Consider the following 21,499-nt stretch of genomic DNA (forward strand, 5'->3'; position numbering starts at 1 on the left):
CTCCAGGTGTATATATATACGGCTCCAGGTGTATATATATACGGCTCCAGGTGTATATATATACGGCTCCAGGTGTATAATCCCTGTCTTTGTTCTTTGTTCTGAGACGTAACAAATACACTTTAAAGCGGGTGTAGTTATACACAGTAGTATTAAAATATTCATTTGGCAGCGTCAACTACTCAATTATTAACGATCGTCAGCGCCAACATTGGCAACACTGACTCAGACCTTATCATGCTAATAGTCAATAAATAACTATTATTAACATCTTTATTGGCAAAAATTAATTATTTTGTGTCTAATCTGAGTAATTGGGACCATTTTATTTAAATGAATTGATGTGGTTTATAATAACTAATATTATTATAAGTTAATTTTGTATGTATATATATTTATATATATAACTCAACAGTAAATAAATAAAAATCATCACACAGGTTTCAACACGGTTGGAACCTTTCAGTCGAGGCTCTGAATTCCTCCCACCCGCCATGATGAACTTGTGTGCTTGCGGGGGTTGAGCTCTGGCTCTTTGGTCCCGCCTCTCAACTGTCAATCAACTGGTGTACAGGTTCCTGAGCCTACTGGGCTCTATCATATCTACACTTGAAACTGTGTATGGAGTCAGCCTCCACCACATCACTGCCTAATGCATTCCATCCGTTAACTACTCTGACACTGAAAAAGTTTCTTCTAACGTCTCTGTGGCTCATGTGGGTACTCAGCTTCCACCTGTGTCCCCTTGTTCGCGTCCCACCAGTGTTGAATAGTTTATCCTTGTTTACCCGGTCGATTCCTCTGAGGATTTTGTAGGTTGTGTGTGTGTGTGTGTGTGTGTGTGTGTGTGTGTGTGTGTGTGTGTGTGTGTGTGTGTGTGTGTGTGTGTGTGTGTGTGTGTGTGTGTTGACAATTTATCATCCATGGTGACAAGGTGTCAGGTGATCCAGCACGAAGGGCCCCTGACCGTGTCAGGTAGAGAGACCGTGTCCACCTCTCCACCTGCGTGTCCATCGACCCTCCATCCGTGATAGCTAGATGCTCCTATCCCCACCAGGTACTGCGCATGCGTCGGTGTTTCTGGTCACGTTCTCAGTCTTTCAATACAGTCACTCGACTCCTGCGTATGTCTTAATATACTTACTTAGGGAGCTGTGTTGAGCTACTTCCAGTAAGTTGACGAGACCACATAAACAAATAGTAAACAGTTGAGAGGTGGACCGAAAGAGCAAAGCTCAACCCCCGCAAACACAACTAGGTGAATACATACTAGAAAGTGAAGGGACGACGACGTTTCGGTCCGTTTTTTTTCACAACTCAAGTCGATTGTGTTGAGAAATTCGTGTCTTGCTGTCTCAAAGATTGAGGAGTATTCAGGACTATATTAGCACAACTTAAATTACCGTAATACGAATCCTGATATGATTCGTACCTGTCTGATTAGGTAACAGTTTTTTTTATGGAGAGGCAACTCAAGAGACGGGACTGTTAAGACAGTCTTTCTCCTCTGTCCTCCTGTCCTTCCCACTCTTACCTGTCTAGTGGTTACCATAGTGTTTATATTGTTCTTCTAAGTATTATTTACACAGAGAAATCACATTAATCAAGTTAGGTTTTGAACATCCGTTCGTACATCGTCTTGTGTACGATATGACTGGTATATGGTCTCCTGCTGATGCTGATGATGAAGATGTCAACCTCCTGCCGACGCTGCGTACCAATCATCCTGTCTAGGAATCCTGTTTCTCCCACTGAGTATCGTCAGTTCTGACTGCTGATGCCAGGGGTATCCGGAGTCCTGGGAGATGATTGCTAGGCCGACAGCCTCCGCCTGTCACAGGTTAATATATCATGTTATCATTAGCCTGCCAGTTCCTGGTTGCTTTATCGTGGACTATCATCTGAGTATCTGTTTATCTTGTGGGGTTTTATCCCCAGCGAGAGGAGGAGGTTGTTGGCGGCAGCATGGCGCATGCGTGCTGCCACGCCTGTGCAAGAGGACCCTCTGATCTGATAGCCGAGGCGGTCATGCATATGTAAACATGTGCGTGATCAACACACCTGTGTGTACCCGCCAGCTGCACACACAATCCACACGGGGGCCCAGCTAAGTAGCCGAGCCTGGCACAATAGATGAATACAGTTATATTCTGGGTTGAGATGGGGTTAGGGCTGGGGTTTGTGGGGGGGGGTGTATGCCCCCCTCCACCACAACCCCTCTATCTAGATTCTAAGATGTCGTCTCTCCCTGAGTTAGATTCTAAGTTGCCGTCTCCCTAAGTTAGATTCTAAGTTGTCGTCTCTCCCTAAGTTAGATTCTAAGTTGTCGTCTCCCTAAGTTAGATTCTAAATTGTCGTCTCCCTAAGTTAGATTCTAAATTGTCGTCTCCCTAAATTAGATTCTAAGTTGTCGTCTCCCTAAGTTAGATTCTAAGTTGTCGTCTCCCTAAGTTAGATTCTAAATTGTCGTCTCCCTAAGTTAGATTCTAAGTTGTCGTCTCCCTAAGTTAGATTCTAAATTGTCGTCTCCCTAAGTTAGATTCTAAGTTGTCGTCTATCCCTAAGTTAGATTCTAAGTTGTCGTCTCCCTGAGTTAGATTCTAAGTTATTTAGAAACATTAGATAACAATGACTGACAATGCCTATGAATGAATGGCAAAGCCTAACAATAACTAACAATGACTAACAATAACTAACAACGTCTAATAATGACTAACAATGACCAAGAAGAACTAACAATGGTCAATACTAATTTAGAACATCTAAAACACTAGTTACCAATGACTAACGATCACTAACAATGACCAACATCATATTTGGACGATTATTTCTCATTAGCTCAAGACGCTGTGAATTTTTGAATAGACATCATTATACTAATTTTGGGCTGGTAATACGACCTTTTTTGAGTATACGTTTAATTCTATACGTTGACGTATGCAGTGGCTGAGTCGACGCAGAGTTTGGCTCGACGGGCGACGTTATCAAGCGTCAAATACGTCAATGATAACGATGAGACGTCAATGATAACGATGAGACGTCTGACGGGGATATCAGTGAGGACATGCAACACCGGATATCTTCTTTGTGTCTCTTTCTCTTATCTCTCTCTCTCTCCCATGTCTCCAAGACCTCCACGCCATCTTCTGCACACACACACGCCTCTGTTGTCGCCACGCCGCCTCCGTGTCCGGCCAGGACGACTCCCTAGGAAACGAAACCTTTATATCCCATCAGGAGGGCACACCTCGACCACGACTCTTTCTTAAGGGTGTACGTGACGCCTCCATAATGCCAACACAACACGTCCACAGCCCCGCTCCTGTGCCAGGTAAGTCCACTACAGGCTCACCATAGCCCGTGCTACTTGCCCCGCTCCTGTGGCAGGTAAGTCCACTACGGACTCACCATAGCCCGTGCTACTTGCCTCGCTCCTGTGGCAGGTAAGTCCACTACGGACTCACCATAGCCCGTGCTACTTGCCTCGCTCCTGTGGCAGGTAAGTCCACTACGGACTCACCATAGCCCGTGCTACTTGCCCCGCTCCTGTGGCAGGTAAGTCCACTACGGACTCACCATAGCCCGTGCTACTTGCCTCGCTCCTGTGGCAGGTAAGTCCACTACGGACTCACCATAGCCCGTGCTACTTGCCTCGCTCCTGTGGCAGGTAAGTCCATTACGGGCTCACCATAGCCCGTGCTACTTGGAACTTCGTGTTCCCAGCAGCTGAATCTTAACAACAAGGATACAGCGGCTACGGGGATGCTGTTAAGGCCGGCCAAAGCCAGAGGGGCGAGGCCAGCCGGACCCAAAGCATTAACCTTGGCCGCAAAGAGGTTCGAATCCTCGTCACGGCCCTTGTGGATTTGTTCAGAATAATCTGGGCTTTACTTCACTCTTGGTCTCAGTGACAAGGGCACATGTCTAGGAGAGGAGGGAGTTAAGAAAGAGTTAGCTGACTCTATTCTTCCCCCTTCCCTCTATCTCTTGCTTCTCCAAACGTAAGAATGGTGGCGGTTTAGGGGAAATGAAAATGACCGAAATATTGAGGTTTTATGGGCCTAATGGCTGGCTCAGACAGGTAAGGTGTCTAGCCACATGTTATACACGTCTTGTGGCTAGACAAAACCGCTGCATTGTTTACGGAGTGGAAAGAAGGGGTTACCCATGCAGCGACTACCCCTCTGCTCCCAGCCTCATACCTGAGACTCACTCACTCACTCACTCATAACTTCTGGTCCAAGGTTATTATACAATCAAGTTCTGGATGTCAAGTTTCTTTATGTTACACACCATGATATATCTTGCTTTATAATTTATCCCATAACTCTCTCTCTCTCACCAGCTGATCTAGCGTCACACACACACAGCACTGGGCCTGACGGCTGAGCGGATAGCGCTCGGGGGGGGGGGGGGGGTCGTAGTCCCCCCGAGGTTCGATTTCCGGCGAAGGCGGAAACAAAGGAGCAGAGTTTCTTTCACCCGTATACCCCCGTTCACCTAGCCGTAAATAGGTACCTGGGAGAACACCAACACAGTGTTCCCTGCTCTCTCTTCAACTCCGGCTCCTCTCCAGAGGTTAATTTAATTAATAAATGAGACTTTTAACCTTGATGGAGTGATGGAGGGAACTGGGAGTCTCTGAGGATGGAGTGAGGATAGGTAAGCGGGGTTAGGGAAGGAGGGAGAGTTTGATAGGAGTAGCTGAGATGGATAGGGCAGGTTGGAAGGGATGGAGGGTGGGAGGGATGGAGGATGAGGGGGGATGGAGGATGAGGAGGGATGGAGGATGGGAGGGATGGAGGATGAGGAGGGATGGAGGATGGGAGGGATGGAGGATGGGAGGGATGGAGGATGAGGAGGGATAGAGGATAGGAGGGATAGAGAGAAGTAAACAACTCTAGACGGTGGTACAGGTCGCGATAACTATCACTAATTGAGAGAGAGAGAAGGTCTTATTTGGCAGCGTCGGAGACCTCCTGGTCATTAACTCCCGTAACGACACAACCACCATGGTGGGAGTGGTCAGCCTACCTGGCGGGTGTTGAGTCCTAGCTCACCATGGGTGGACCCAACCAATCCTCAGGCTAGGCTCCTTCAAGCGGCGCTCCATCCCCAAAATACACTTCACTCATTTTATCAAACAGTATATTAACCAAAATGTTTGTTTTCTCGAATATAAATGTTAATAAACATTATAATTTTGTGTATAGTTAAACGTAGGTTAGGTTAGGGGTTTGGGGATTGGGGGGGGGGGGCACTGCTCTAACGAGCCTGGCCTGAGGATGGGTTGTTTATGGGTAGTTTTCAGTCATTAATAGAGTAAGTAATGACCATGTTTGTCTCAAGTATGGATTAAGAAAACGGACTCTCAGTGAGACGTCTTGGCATTAGATTTAAAGATGAATCTCAGTTTCCTTTTGTCACCCATCAATTGTAACATCACACACACACACACACACACACACACACACACACACACACACACACACACACACACACACACACACACACACACACACATACACCCACACACACACACACACACACACCCACACACACCCACACACACACACCCACACACACACACATACAGTAGTTAACAGATGGAATGCATTAGGAAGTGATGTGGTGGAGGCTGACTCCATACACAGTTTCAAATATAGATATGACAGAGCCCAGTAGGCTCAGGAATCTGTACACCAGTTGACTGACAGTTGAGAGGCGGGACCAAAGAGCCAGAGCTCAACCCCCGCAAGTACAAATAGTTGAGTACACACACACTCCTTTAACATCTCTTATGCTCGTTTAATTTACTTTCCCTCACAATGTTTTTTTTGTTTTGTATACCAACAGTGACTTGAAGACGTTCTAAACTCCAAGACGACGCCGTAAGTCCATTCGATCCGGCAATAAAGAGACCGGCCGCCGAGTCGGGAAGCCATTCCGTGGGTTCGAAGTCTAGAAGACAGGTTCCAGTCTCTGCCAAGTGACCCGCAAACACGACCTTCAATTAGGAGCAGGAAATGTATATGTTTATCTCTCAGAATGTTCGGTAATATGTTTATTGTTTGTGATGTGTTTATATGTATGTATTAACACGATGTACTGAACGGGTTGAGAATAGCTTGAGCTACCTCATCCCTTTGTGTGTATTTTACCTCAATAAACTTATTTCAATTTCAATTTCAATTTCAATTCAATTAGGAGCATTCTAATGGGCTTCACAACGTTGGCGACTTTATATTTCCCGTCGTGGAAGCCGAAGTACTTAGATGATGGTAGATAGAGGGACGAGGGAGGGAGGGAGGGAGAGAGGGAGAGAAGAGGGAGGGAGGGAGGGAGAGAAGAGGGAGAGACGGGAGATGGGAGGAATTGAGAGATCGAGGAATACTTATACTGGTTTCAGGTTCTAAATCTTAGAACATGCACTCCTTCTTTCCCTCCATACACATCCCCACACTACACTCCGGAGTAGGAGAAGTAGAAGAGACAATGGAGGGAAGTAGTGTTAGAGCAGCTGCAGGGAGAAGAGTTAGAGGAGCAGAGGAGAGCACCTGAGTGAGAGATGGGCTCAGAGCTCCAGCAGGTCTTCACTCCTTAAAAATATTCATGACAGCTCAGATTTATAGCTAGGTGAGGTCAGGTCCAGTGCCAGCCCCCTGGTGTGGCTCGTGTCAGTGCCAGCCCCTGGTGTGGCTCGTGTCAGTGCCAGCCCCTGGTGTGGCTCGTGTCAGTGCCAGCCCCTGGTGTGGCTCGTGTCAGTGCCAGCTCCCTGGTGTGGCTCGTGTCAGTGCCAGCCCCTGGTGTGGCTCGTGTCAGTGCCAGCCCCTGGTGTGGCTCGTGTCAGTGCCAGCTCCCTGGTGTGGCTCGTGTCAGTGCCAGCCCCCTGGTGTGGCTCGTGTCAGTGCCAGCCCCCTGGTGTGGCTCGTGTCAGTGCCAGCCCCTGGTGTGGCTCGTGTCAGTGCCAGCTCCATTGACTCTTCCTCCCTTTCACTTAATCCTTAATCCTCTATCCTCGGCCCGCCTCCCTCTCCCTAGACCTGCTTCTAACTTGCCCTCCCGTCCCTCTAACTTGCCCCCCGTCCCTCTAACTTGCCCCCCGTCCCTCTAACTTGCCCCCCGTCCCTCTAACTTGCCCCCCGTCCCTCTAACTTGCCCCCCGTCCCTCTAACTTGCCCCCGTCCCTCTAACTTGCCCCCCCGTCCCTCTAACTTGCCCCCCGTCCCTCTAACTTGCCCCCCGTCCCTCTAACTTGCCCCCCGTCCCTCTAACTTGCCCCCCGTCCCTCTAACTTGCCCCCCGTCCTCTAACTTGCCCCCAGTCCCTCTAACTTGCCCTCCCGTCCCTCTAACTTGCCCCCCGTCCCTCTAACTTGCCCCCGTCCCTCTAACTTGCCCCCCGTCCCTCTAACTTGCCCCCCGTCCCTCTAACTTGCCCCCCCGTCCCTCTAACTTGCCCCCCCCGTCCCTCTAACGTGCCCCCCGTCCCTCTAACTTGCCCCCCCCGTCCCTCTAACTTACCCCCCGTCCCTCTAACTTGCCCCCAGTCCCTCTAACTTGCCCCCCGTCCCTCTAACTTGCCCCCGTCCCTCTAACTTGCCCCCCGTCCCTCTAACTTGCCCCCCCGTCCCTCTAACTTGCCCCCCGTCCCTCTAACTTGCCCCCAGTCCCTCTAACTTGCCCCCCCGTCCCTCTAACTTGCCCCCCCGTCCCTCTAACTTGCCCCCCGTCCCTCTAACTTGCCCCCCCGTCCCTCTAACTTGCCCCCCGTCCCTCTAACTTGCCCCCCCGTCTCTCTAACTTGCCCCCCCGTCCCTCTAACTTGCCCCCCCGTCCCTCTAACTTGCCCCCCCCGTCCCTCTAACTTGCCCCCCGTCCCTCTAACTTGCCCCTCCTCTCCTTCCTACCTTGCCCTAGAGGTGCTCCCAGCTAGCAGCTCCAACACCACCTGACCCCAGCCAGGCCCAACACGCCGCGGAGTCAGCATAGGTGATGGATACGTGTGAAAATTAGCCCCGGCAAATTGCTGGCGCACCGACAGCTTGGGACATGACTGCTGACGGTATCTTGCGGTCAGTAATTACAGGCCCTGCGGCAGCGCCTCCGTCAGGAGCGGCGAGCAGCCTCCTTCTGCACCCACACGCATAGCTTCCTCGCCCCTTCACACCGCACTACAGGCCAGAATTAGCATGCGTGTCTGGTCGGCGGACATGCGCGCGCCGGAGGATTTCTAAGACGGTATTTCTTGAGGAAGAAAAAGGCGACATATGCTGCCTCAGGGCGTCGTAAGGCAAGGAATTAATTACCTGGAGGAATGGGTACGACGCCAGTGATTAGTCGACAGTCTCTTGTTGGGCTGGGCTTGACGGAGTACTCGTCTTACTGATGCCTTGTGGGTCCTTACTCTTAGCTTCACGTCTTGGGAGACGCAAATGTGTTTTCTTGAATGCTTGCTGATGCTTCACGGCTGGTGTGGGTTGGTGTGGTATGTGTGGGTTGGTGTGGTATGTGTGAGTTGGTGTATGTGTGGGTTGATGTATGTGTGGGTTGGTGTATGTGTGGGTTGGTGTATGTGTGGGTTGGTGTATGTGTGGGTTGATGTATGTGTGGGTTGATGTATGTGTGGGTTGGTGTTGTATGTGTGAGTTTCCGGGAATATTCGGAATTATCTTAGATTTTCCGAGTGCCTTGATTCTCGTAAATGTATCTTATTTCTACACATTTATGCATCTTATCAGTCCTAAGATAATCAACGCGATGAATAAACATGAGTCGTTTCCGTGTTTCTGAGATCGACCTGAAGACATTTCCACTAGGAAAATAGTTGAAGACAGGAAACTACTCACTCGCCCCTGTCTCTCACTTCTGGCGTCTCTTGGCGCCCCTGTCTCTTACTTCTGGCGTCTCTTGGCGCCCCTGTCTCTCACTTCTGGCGTCTCTTGGCGCCCCTGTCTCTTACTTCTGGCGTCTCTTGGCGCCCCTGTCTCTCACTTCTGGCGTCTCTTGGCGCCCCTGTCTCTTACTTCTGGCGTCTCTTGGCGCCCCTGTCTCTCACTTCTGGCGTCTCTTGGCGCCCCTGTCTCTTACTTCTGGCGTCTCTTGGCGCCCCTGTCTCTCACTTCTGGCGTCTCTTGGCGCCCCTGTCTCTCACTTCTGGCGTCTCTTGGCGCCCCTGTCTCTCACTTCTGGCGTCTCTTGGCGCCCCTGTCTCTCACTTCTGGCGACTCTTGGCGCCCCTGTCTCTTACTTCTGGCGTCTCTTGGCGCCCCTGTCTCTCACTTCTGGCGTCTCTTGGCGCCCCTGTCTCTCACTTCTGGCGTCTCTTGGCGCCCCTGTCTCTCACTTCTGGCGTCTCTTGGCGCCCCTGTCTCTTACTTCTGGCGTCTCTTGGCGCCCCTGTCTCTCACTTCTGGCGTCTCTTGGCGCCCCTGTCTCTTACTTCTGGCGTCTCTTGGCGCCCCTGTCTCTCACTTCTGGCGTCTCTTGGCGCCCCTGTCTCTTACTTCTGGCGTCTCTTGGCGCCCCTGTCTCTTACTTCTGGCGTCTCTTGGCGCCCCTGTCTCTCACTTCTGGCGTCTCTTGGCGCCCCTGTCTCTTACTTCTGGCGTCTCTTGGCGCCCCTGTCTCTCACTTCTGGCGTCTCTTGGCGCCCCCTGTCTCTTACTTCTGGCGTCTCTTGGCGCCCCTGTCTCTCACTTCTGGCGTCTCTTGGCGCCCCTGTCTCTTACTTCTGGCGTCTCTTGGCGCCCCTGTCTCTCACTTCTGGCGTCTCTTGGCGCCCCTGTCTCTTACTTCTGGCGTCTCTTGGCGCCCCTGTCTCTCACTTCTGGCGTCTCTTGGCGCCCCTGTCTCTTACTTCTGGCGTCTCTTGGCGCCCCTGTCTCTCACTTCTGGCGTCTCTTGGCGCCCCTGTCTCTTACTTCTGGCGTCTCTTGGCGCCCCTGTCTCTTACTTCTGGCGTCTCTTGGCGCCCCTGTCTCTCACTTCTGGCGTCTCTTGGCGCCCCTGTCTCTCACTTCTGGCGTCTCTTGGCGCCCCTGTCTCTTACTTCTGGCGTCTCTTGGCGCCCCTGTCTCTCACTTCTGGCGTCTCTTGGCGCCCCTGTCTCTTACTTCTGGCGTCTCTTGGCGCCCCTGTCTCTCACTTCTGGCGTCTCTTGGCGCCCCTGTCTCTCACTTCTGGCGTCTCTTGGCGCCCCTGTCTCTCACTTCTGGCGTCTCTTGGCGCCCCTGTCTCTTACTTCTGGCGTCTCTTGGCGCCCCTGTCTCTTACTTCTGGCGTCTCTTGGCGCCCCTGTCTCTTACTTCTGGCGTCTCTTGGCGCCCCTGTCTCTCACTTCTGGCGTCTCTTGGCGCCCCTGTCTCTCACTTCTGGCGTCTCTTGGCGCCCCTGTCTCTCACTTCTGGCGTCTCTTGGCGCCCCTGTCTCTCACTTCTGGCGTCTCTTGGCGCCTCTGTCTCTCACTTCTGGCGTCTCTTGGCGCCCCTGTCTCTATCACCGTCTTTCTCACCTCTCTCTCTCTCTCTCTCTCTCTCTCTCTCTCTCTCTCTCTCTCTCTCTCTCTCTCTCTCTCTCTCTCTCTCTCTCTCTCTCTCTCTGTCTTCCCGACGGCTCGCAACACCAGGTAAAGCTATCTGCAGAGCAATCGAAGAAATCTATTAAGATTCACTGTTATCATTCCTGCTATCTCGCGCAATTGGTTTACAACCATTAATACAAAAAAACTGTCATAAAACGAATGTACATCTCTCTGTCTATCTCTCTCTCTCTCTCTCTCTCTCTCTCTCTCTCTCTCTCTCTCTCTCTCTCTCTCTCTCTCTGTCTCTCTCTCTCTCTGTCTCTCTCTCTCTCTCTCTGTCTCTCTCTGTCTCTCTCTCTCTCTCTCTCTCTGTCTCTCTCTCTCTCTGTCTCTCTCTCTCTCTCTCTCTCTCTCTCTCTCTCTCTCTCTGGGACTGGTTCTACAGTCCGTCCTGTTGGTGTTATACTTACCCCCCCCCCTCCCCCCTGCAGCAACTGCCAGGGGTCTGATACAGGTAACGAGCGCCTTAAAGCTCAATTCTCATAAAAAAAAAACTGACAGCGAGTCTTCACTACAATCCATCACTGGCCGACAGATACCTGCACATCACCTCCAAATAACAATCACCTGTGTTTACAGGATGTAGAGGAATTCTCCTTTTAAGCCGAGCCGTCGCTCGCCTCCTTATAGACGCCAGTGGCTGACAGCTCGACACAGGAGCGACCTTATCCTGACGGGTTCGTGCTCCACCCGTCGAGTACAAGGTAATTAATACTTTAACAGGCCATCGATCACGGGTTGATGCGACCTGTCGTCTTGGGGGGTGAGGGCGGCCATCAATATGTCCGGTTTGGGGCAGAGTCCTCGGATTTGTCAAGACGGATGAGGGATTACCGGCGTGGCTGGCCAGTCCGCGGGCCTTCCTGGTGCCGGAAAGAGGATTTTGTGCTGAAACGAACTGAAGGAAGTAATATATATATAGACTATACTGTGATGACGCCTAGATGGGAACGCAGTTGATGCTAAATCCGGATTTGTTTAGAGGCGTTCTTGACGCTAAATCCGGATATGTTTAGACGTGTTATTGAAGGCGTATTTTCAGGTGATTCCCGTTTATAGCATTATGTAAAAACTTACCTTAAAGTGAAAGGAGACAATCCGGAGTCTTAAAGGGCATAAATATCTATCACTAAGATTTTTTTTTCTATCGATAGACGTGATAACTCATCAGATAGATGCACACACTAACGAATTTGATAGATGCACACACACACTAACGAATCTGATAAGATGCACATACACACACTAACGCCGGTTTGTGCTACACTTTGAACTCTGGGGCGGACTTGCCATTTTCCCCCAGGGGAGGGAAGGGAAGGGAAGGTAAGGGAAGGGAAGGAATTATCAGAGGTAAAACGCCAAGCCATTAAGACTATATAGCTCTTGAAAGGGGTCAGGATAAGGATTTGGGTATGGGACGGCGGGTAAGGAATGGTGCCCAACCAAATGGACGGTCGGGGATTGAACGCCGACCTGCATGACGCGAGATCGTCTTAATAGTGCGACAGTGCACTCTCTGCCACTCGCACTCTTGTAACTCGCGCGGCTGGTTGAAGGTTTCACTCACTAACGAGAGAACTCAACCTCTTCCTTACATGATTGTTACTTAAATTGAAATAAAGATCATTCTTAATGCAAAAAATCTAGGGACAGGCTTCAGATGAATTGAGGTGGAATAACAACTCTTGCTTGCAGTTTCACTAGATATCTCAATTAACAGACCCTAATGAACCTTAGTCTTAGAGAGAGAGAGAGAGAGAGAGAGAGAGAGAGAGAGAGAGAGAGAGAGAGAGAGAGAGAGAGAGAGAGAGAGAGAGAGAGAGAGAAAGAGAAAGAGAAAGAGAGAGAGCTTTCAAAACAAGGCAGGCGTCACACCCTACTCTTACTTCATCTCACTCTTAACACTCCCACTCTCCCCAGCACCTCTCCCCTCTCACCCCACCTCCCTCCCTCCCCCCTCCTCCCCCTCCCCACCCCCCTCCACTACAATATCAAGAACTGATCTATTCACAGGAGAAATATAGCTTAATAAGAAGGTGTTCCAGCAGGCAGCCTCCCGGCGTCCCAGGAGGTGTGCTCTTATCTCCCTCTCTCTTCTTGTACTGCCTGGTACTCCCTCTCCATCTTCCCTCACTCCCTCACCCTCCTTCACGAGGAGGAGCGATGCCACTCCTCTTCTGTGCTGGGAAACTGTCACTCCTCCCAGGACACCAATATCCAGCTGTCACTCGAACCAGCAGACCAATAGACACCTGTCTCTCTCGACCTGTTTTCCATTTAGCTTGACCAGTTCGAGGCTGTCTCCGAACCCAACTGACCAGTGGCACTAAAATGATGGACAGACATGCTTACAGAAGGATCTATGCCCCCAGCCAGGGAGTCCCAGCCCCTGCTAGGGCGTTCCAGCCCCCTGCTAGGGCGTCCCAGCCCTTGCCAGGCCCTCCCAGCCCCTGCCAGGGCGTCCCAGCCTCTGCCAGAAAGCTTCAGTAGCACAGAGGGCGCGCCGAATATGCCCCACCCCACCACCGTGCTGACCCATCGGAGCCCGCGAGGTGGGACAGCGGGCCGCGATGTGAGTAATAGCCGGGACGATAAGCGGGGCAACAAGTAAGGGGACACGGCCGGCGCTGTGCTTCAGGTCGTCACCGGACATAGCTCAGCCGCCCCCCACGACACCGGACAAGCGACAACACCAGCTTAGGGAGTGTCGTTCCCCGCCCCCCGACCAGCCGACCAGCCGACCGGGGGCCTTCAGGCAACTGTCATATCCAGCCTCGCTGGGATTCGCTTTTGACGATAATGCCGTTGTTGCTACAATCTTGGATCCGGGAGGTTTCTTGAGGCTTCAGTGATCTCAGAGAGGTTCCAGGAGGAACCTCTGGAGTTCCAGAAGGCTCCTTGGGGTTCCAGCAGGCTACTGGGGTTCCAGAAGACTCTCTGGGGGTTCCAACAGGCTACTGGGGTTCCAGAAGACTCTCTGGAGGTTCCGGGAGGCTCCTTGGGGCTCCAGAAGGTTCCAAGGTTTCCAGAACGCTCCCTGTGGTTCCAGAAGGCTCCCTGAGGTTCCAGCAGGCTCCCTGAGGCTCCAGCAGGCTCCCTGAGACTCCCGCAGGCTCCCTGAGGCTCCCTGAAGCTCCAGCAGACTCCAGCAGGCTCCCTGGGGTTCCAGGTATCCGACAGCGGCCGGCCGGTGAGATAACCAAACATCTCCATTGTGGTAATGTTTGTGGTGTGCTGGAGAGCTTGTGGCCATGTTATAGACGACGTTAGTGGCGGTGAAGGGTGTTCAGTGCTAATTTATCCCGGGCATAGTGAGGCTGGGTATGAGGTGGAGGGCATGGGGTACCCAGGAAGGAGGCGGGGGGCGGCGGGCCACGCCACTGTGTTTATTAATGTAAATATCATCAGGGCCATGGAATCTTTACAGCAATATTAGTTCAGGCGCAGCGATCTGACAGCCGCTGGAGTTCTTAATTGTTCTGTTGGGGGTTATGCCTTTAGCTTTATATCACTGCTTTACCTAACCAGCTTTATGCTTGGGTTAATCATAGTAAGTTTATCTAAAGTGTTCGGCTGGAGATGTGTTGGTTGATGCGCGCGCACATGTGTTAGTGTGACGTCACATATATGACGTCATAAGTGCGGGCACGCGTACAGGTGTCTTGAACGGGCGGGGCGGCGAGGAGGCGGGTCAGTGTTGCTGCGGCTGTCGGTCGGGGAGTATGTACAGCTCTCGGCTTCTCCCCCTGCCATTCCCGCGTGGAAATTTGGATTACTACCTATAGTCCGTTCAAATCAGGTATACCTTGATCATCGCATTTCTCTTCGTCTATCTACCAATTATCATGCCCACTGTTCATATTTGCTTTGTATTGAATAATAGTTCATTTGATTTACAAAGTTCCCATAGTAAATATGACTTTTTTTCCTGTCAGGCCGTTTTTGGAACATCTAGTTTGTTGAAGACTTTGCGAGCAGCTATCGAACAAGAGCAGAGTTAGAGATAGAGATACCAGTTAAGAGCTGCTGTGTTACATAACAGAGGCCGCAGTGAGTGTGACGAGAGCTGCTGTGTCACACAAGAGGCCACAGCGTGACCAGGAACTGCCGTGTTACACAACAGAGACCGCAGTGAGTGTGACGGTCAGAGTGACAAACAATGCTGTGTTCGAAGTCACTTGTGAGAAGGAAAGAGTTTCTGTGATCTCCGCAACACGGGTGAGAAATGTCACTCATTACCTCATGACATGCGTATGTGAATGATAACAAAATTATACTCATTGTGTGAGGACCGGGCGCTTAGGAAACACCCTAAAACAAGGCGCTAGTGTTACTACTCCCAAGAATGAATTGCCGAAGAAAATGATATTGTGCATTAACTTTCAGTGCACACTTAACTATTGTGCAACTATTATTTCAGTCCACAATTAACTATTGTGCACTTGGGCTTAACTTTCACAAGGCTAAGTTAAACACATGAAATAATTCCCCAAATCGCAAGTATTAATGGTCTATTTGGCTGTGTGTTGGTTGGACTTGAGGTGCTGGAATTATTGCCTTGTGAGGCAATAATTAATAATGATAATGGGTGATAATGGTGACAGAGAGTAAGGTAATAGTTATGGATGCTCTTATTCCTACACCAGCGGGACACAGCGGTAAAGTGACTAAGTGTACAGACTCAAACAACAATAGTGGACGCAGAAGCCCGTCGAGGGCACAGGAGAAGTACAGTCTAAGGCCTCGGTCAGTGGTCAGAAGACTCCAGTTAGGCAGTAGTCGAGATGGCTTACCTCAGCGGAGCGCAAGGTCTTCCAAGTCGAAGCCTCCGCCGCTGTCGAAGTACCGCAGGAAGACCGCCAACGCCCGGGAGAGACATCGCATGAAAGAGATTAATGACGCCTTTGAGACTCTTCGAGGCATCCTGCCGGAAATCTGCAGCGGTCGTACGGCGGCAGCGATGACCAAGATCACGACACTGAGGCTAGCAGTGAGCTACATCAGGACTCTCTCGCGTATCCTGCAGGACGGACATCCAGGAGACATCTTCGATGACCTACATATCCATGACGTGACGTTGAATGACTCCCAGCTGACGTCAATATCCGGGGTGGACATCACCCAACTCTACAGGCCTGAGACGAGTCACATCACCTCACATCTTCCTCCTTCAAGAGGTCAAGAAGTCCTGACCTCTTTCACCTTCTCGCCCGTCAGCCGTTCCTTCAGCACCGACAGCGACCTCAGCGACATTCTCTCCGACGACTCTTGCTGTGTTTTCGAGGACAACCTCCACGCCTTCGACGACATCCCAGCGCTGCCCGAGGCCGACCCCTTCGCTCTCATCCTGGCTGCTGAAGGGGAGGCCATGCTGATGGGGTCGTAGCCGAAGTACACAACGAGTCGTGTGGCCACCCCACACCTTCCCTCCACACCTGTCAGGTAACCTATGTTGTGTTTATTGATGCAGGTGTTTCTTAATTGCTCTTGTGCTTCTTAACTACCCTTGTGTTCCTTAATTGCTCTTGTCTTTCTTAACTACCCTTGTCTTTCTTAACTACGCTTGTGTTTCTTAACTACCTTTGTGTTTCTTAACCATTTTTGGCGTTTATTACCTGTTTATTGTGTGTGACAGTTTTACTATTTTCTTGTTTACTTTAGTTTAAATTATTTTCTTGTTAGTGACAAAGATAAGAGATGTGCTCTTGTCATTTTCAAGGTTACAAGCTGTGTTCTAAGGACACATCTTGTACTTTGACACTAACAAGACTTTGACACAAACAAGACTTTGACACAAACAAGACTTTGACACAAACAAGACTTTGACACAAACAAGAACACAACTTGGTAACTTTGACACAGCAGTTCCTTAAAGGAACTTTTAAGGTTGAGGCCAAAACTAAGTTTGCTTCACTAAGTCCTCAAAGTTCTTTCACCACCTTCGTCTCCATTCCTTAAACAACTTGGGTTCGAGTCCCTAAATACACACACACACACCAGTTGTATCAATCAACGAGTTGATTGACAGTTGAGAGGCGGGACCAAAGAGTCAAAGCTCAACCCCCGCAAGCACAAATAGGTGAGTACAACTAGGTGAGTACATATGCACACACACACACACACACGTTAGTTAACGGATGGAATGCATTAGGAAGTGATGTGGTGGAGGCAGACTCCATACACAGTTTCAAATGTAGATATGATAGAGCCCAGTAGGCTCAGGAACCTGAACACCAGTTGATTGACGATTGAGAGGCGGGACCAAAGAGACAAAGCTCAACCCCCGCAAGCACAAATAGGTGAATACAAATAGGTGAGTACACACTAACTTCATTCATAACTTTAAAAGCAGATATGATAGGAAAATAGGCCGGGAGGCATTGCATTAGTCAAAAGAGGCATTAAACTGCCGAGTACGACCACTAATGAGCAGCCATCCACAGATACAGAATAAAACAATATATACATTAGTGAAAAACAAGGAGAAATCAAAGAGGCAAAAAAATCAAAGATAAATAAAGTATGGATCAGATACTGGCTATTTTCCGACAGGTAGAAAGTCTTTGACATTGTCCCCCCCCCCACTGGAGACTAATGTATCCACCATGGAGCAGGCTGGAGTGACTGGCAGAATATAAAACAGGGTAGAGAATACCTAACAGAGATAAAACAGAAAGTCACAGTGATGGAGGAATCTTGGAGGAGGGAAGTAGTTTGTACGTGTCAACAAGGCCCCAGGGGCTATGACATTTTGTTCCACAAGGCCCCAGGGGCTATGACATTTTGTTCCACAAGGCCCCAGGGGCTATGACATTTTGTTCCACAAGGCCCCAGGGGCTATGACATTTTGTTCCACAAGGCCCCAGGGGCTATGACATTTTGTTCCACAAGGCCCCAGGGGCTATGACATTTTGTTCCACAAGGCCCCAGGGGCTATGACATTTTGTTCCACAAGGCCCCAGGGGCTATGACATTTTGTTCCACAAGGCCCCAGGGGCTATGACATTTTGTTCCACAAGGCCCCAGGGGCTATGATATTTTGTTCCACAAGGCCCCAGGGGCTATGACATTTTGTTCCACAAGGCCCCAGGGGCTATGATATTTTGTTCCACAAGGCCCCAGGGGCTATGACATTTTGTTCCACAAGGCCCCAGGGGCTATGACATTTTGTTCCACAAGGCCCCAGGGGCTATGACATTTTGTTCCACAAGGCCCAGGGCAGTGATATTCTGTTCCACAAGGCCCAGGACAGTGATATTCTGTTCCACAAGGCCCAGGGCAGTGATATTCTGTTCCACAAGGCCCCAGGGCAGTGATATTCTGTTCCACAAGGCCCAGGACAGTGATATTCTGTTCCACAAGGCCCCAGGGCAGTGATATTCTGTTCCACAAGGCCCAGGGCAGTGATATTCTGTTCCACAAGGCCCAGGGCAGTGATATTCTGTTCCACAAGGCCCCAGGGCAGTGATATTCTGTTCCACAAGGCCCCAGGGCAGTGATATTCTGTTCCACAAGGCCCCAGGGCAGTGATATTCTGTTCCACAAGGCCCCAGGGCAGTGATATTCTGTTCCACAAGGCCCCAGGGCAGTGATATTCTGTTCCACAAGGCCCCAGGGCAGTGATATTCTGTTCCACAAGGCCCCAGGGCAGTGATATTCTGTTCCACAAGGCCCCAGGGCAGTGATATTCTGTTCCACAAGGCCCCAGGGCAGTGATATTCTGTTCCACAAGGCCCAGGACAGTGATATTCTGTTCCACAAGGCCCAGGACAGTGATATTCTGTTCCACAAGGCCCAGGACAGTGATATTCTGTTCCACAAGGCCCCAGGGCAGTGATATTCTACGGGGGCGTTCATCAACCCCCCCCCCCCACAAACACGCCCCAGCCCCTACCTTTCCCACATGGACTTGATCCCCCGAAGACCCGCTACACAGAGCAGACAGCAGCCACTGACCGCACTATCATCACTGCCCTGACAATGGCACAGTTTGTCTTGAAGACTGATAGTGTGCCTTGTCTGATTGATGGAGGCAGTGGACGGACCTCCAGGCCAACACACGATGGTACACGACCAAATGATTCTACATTCCTCTCTCTTTATATCAGAGAGAGAGAGAGAGAGAGAGAGACAGAGAGAGAGAGAGAGAGAGAGAGAGAGAGAGAGAGAGAGAGAGAGAGAGAGAGAGAGAGAGAGAGAATATATGCATACATTCTCCTATTTCAGATACAAATTCCCTTCTTCTAGCTGAAGGCTGAACGACGCATTGGCCATGAATGATGTATATATGTATACTTAATTTATATTATATATATCATTTCCCGTTCTGCCACAGACGTGGTTATACATCTACACAATGTTTATACATCTACACAATGTTTATACATCTACACAATGTTTATACATCTACACAATGTTTATACATCTACACAATGTTTATACATCTACACAATGTTTATACATCTACACAATGTTTATACATCTACACAATGTTTATACATCTACACAATGTTTATACATCTACACAATGTTTATACATCTACACAATGTTTATACATCTACACAATGTTTATACATCTACACAATGTTTATACATCTACACAATGATAATGTAAATATACATTTTCATCTGTGCTACATAGAGAGGGAGAGTGAGCCGCTGTAGCACATACACCAAGTCATTGAGCACTAGAGCATAGGAGCTTAAAGCACTTGTACAATGCTAAACTAGAACACAGATATCTGTCAGTCGTACATAGACATGTAGTGATCTTCTAAGTACTTGTGCTCTCTTTCACAGGACCAGCTGTTAGGATCCAGCCGTTAACAGTTATCGATGCTTCCTCTTGAGCACACAGGTAAGCATTAAACACACATGTGAGCATTAAACACACAGGTAAGCATTAATCATAGAGGTAAGCATTAAACATACAGGTAAGCATTGAACATACAGGTAAGCATTAAACATACAGGTAAGCATTAAACACACAGGTAAGCATTAAACACACAGGTAAGCATTAAACACACAGGTAAGCATTAGTCATAGAGGTAAGCATTAAACATACAGGCAAGCATTGAACATACAGGTAAGCATTAAACACATCTGTCCCATCTGTTAGGTTTGTATAGTCAGGTCTAGGATGATTTGGATGATCTGATGAGGTTGACTAAAGAGTTTTAAACATTACGCGCTGAGAGTGAACGAAACGGGTCTCGAACCCCCAGCTTCGAGCCACCTCAAGTCTCGAACAGGTTACAGATGACCTTAACCCCGTCACTGTTTATTCAGTGAATGACCTGGTCACATGGGGTCATCCCGCTTACAGTTTTTTTTTTCATTTTGCAACACTCTCAACTAAGAACTCATTTAGGAACACAGCAATACAGAAACTATTGACCCATACGATGCAGCTCCTATTTATATCCACCCAAACTCATTCACATCCATGTCTGACCGACGCTTGAAACAAACAAGTGATCTCGCATCTATATAACATGTTATCCCGGTAATCTGTTCCCCCCCCAAACAAATCAACAACCCTGTTACCAAACCTGTATTTACCCAGGTCTTTTCCTGAATCTAAACTGATTCGTACCCATTGTTTGGTGTTGATGTAGTTGTTAAAAGTGTCGACACGACTTGTCTTCACGTGTCAGCACGACAACTGATTGTTTAAAACATCTCCCAGCACTTGAGAGGTGAATTAACTCATAATCTTTGGTATCAGTCAGTTAGTTGCTCTTGTAATGACTTAATTGCGCATGATGATTGGTCTATGTTTAATGATACCTTTTATCTCCCTCTCTCTTCCCCCCACAGTCCCGGGCTGGGTGGTCCACAGCACCACCACCACCACCACTACCACCATGAGCACCACTACTACCACCACCTCTACCACCACTACCACTACTACTACCTCTAAACCTCATGAAAGGGTGAAGATAGCCTCACGTCACCAAACTTTTTTATTTGATTTAGAAACATTTGGAATGAGGACAATGGGTTTACTTTCATAGTGTGTGTGTGTGTGTGTGTGTGTGTGTGTGTGTGTGTGTGTGTGTGTGTGTGTGTGTGTGTGTGTGTGCGCGATAACTGATCCACAGTGGCTCTTTTGTACGTCAATGTATTAATCAATGCGTTAATTAGTAAGACAAATTAGCGCATCAATTAGCACATTAATCAGTACGTCAATCAGCACACCAATCACATTGGCACTCAGTGCGTCAATCAGTACGTCAAACAGCATTAACCAGAGCATCAACCCGCGTGCCAATCAACACTACGCCAATCTCAGAGTCAACAGTCAACGCTTCAATCAGAGCGTACATCAACGCATTAATCAGCATCAATCAGTAACATCAACCATTTAATCAACTCGTCAATTAGCGCATCAGTCAACACATCAATCAAGCAGTTACTCACGTGCCATGTGTTATACATACTTTATACATATCCTTGAAAATGTATATATTATACATAGTAATGTATGAAATCTAATAGTGTATTAGAAACCTGTACATCTTTCCTCATGGTGATTTAGTCTATTGATTAAACAGGGTTACGAGGTCTGAAAGCACTACGAGGTCTGAAGCACTACGAGGTCTGAAACACTACGAGGTCTGAAACACTATGAGGTCTGAAACAATAACATCCTTGGGTTGCCAAGTCTCCAAGGTCGTAAACTGTTTAATAAAGACTAAGCCACTGTGACTGACAAAAAGATAAACAGGTTTCGTAGGTGGGTACGTAAATGCTTGAATACTGTCAAGGTATATATTTAACTTAGGACTAAAGTTATATATCTCCTCTATATAACATGGTCCAACACCACACAGGGATAATCTTGTTACATCCATTGTTTTAAAACAATAAAGTTGTGATGTTTCCATGTTTTTTTAATCCTCCTCAATGGTGGCA

At 49.1% G+C, this 21,499-nt stretch overlaps 1 protein-coding gene and 1 long non-coding RNA gene across 2 annotated transcripts in view; one reads left to right on the forward strand and one right to left on the reverse strand.

Annotated features, from left to right (window-relative positions):
• The window catches only part of LOC138358795 (uncharacterized), a 46,070-nt gene that overhangs the window by 23,406 nt on the left and 1,165 nt on the right, over positions 1 to 21,499 (reverse strand). The gene's annotated exons all lie outside the window — the stretch shown is intronic.
• LOC123767250 (uncharacterized) lies at positions 14,239 to 21,468 on the forward strand. Its single transcript, XM_045756825.2, has 4 exons — positions 14,239 to 14,380; positions 14,517 to 16,023; positions 19,382 to 19,439; positions 20,402 to 21,468. The coding sequence occupies exon 2, from the start codon at positions 15,176 to 15,178 to the stop codon at positions 15,965 to 15,967; it is 792 nt and encodes a 263-aa protein (XP_045612781.1). The 5' UTR covers positions 14,239 to 14,380; positions 14,517 to 15,175; the 3' UTR covers positions 15,968 to 16,023; positions 19,382 to 19,439; positions 20,402 to 21,468.

The sequence above is a fragment of the Procambarus clarkii genome, chromosome 86, assembly GCF_040958095.1.
Source record: "Procambarus clarkii isolate CNS0578487 chromosome 86, FALCON_Pclarkii_2.0, whole genome shotgun sequence".
Taxonomy (NCBI): Eukaryota; Metazoa; Arthropoda; class Malacostraca; order Decapoda; family Cambaridae; genus Procambarus; species Procambarus clarkii.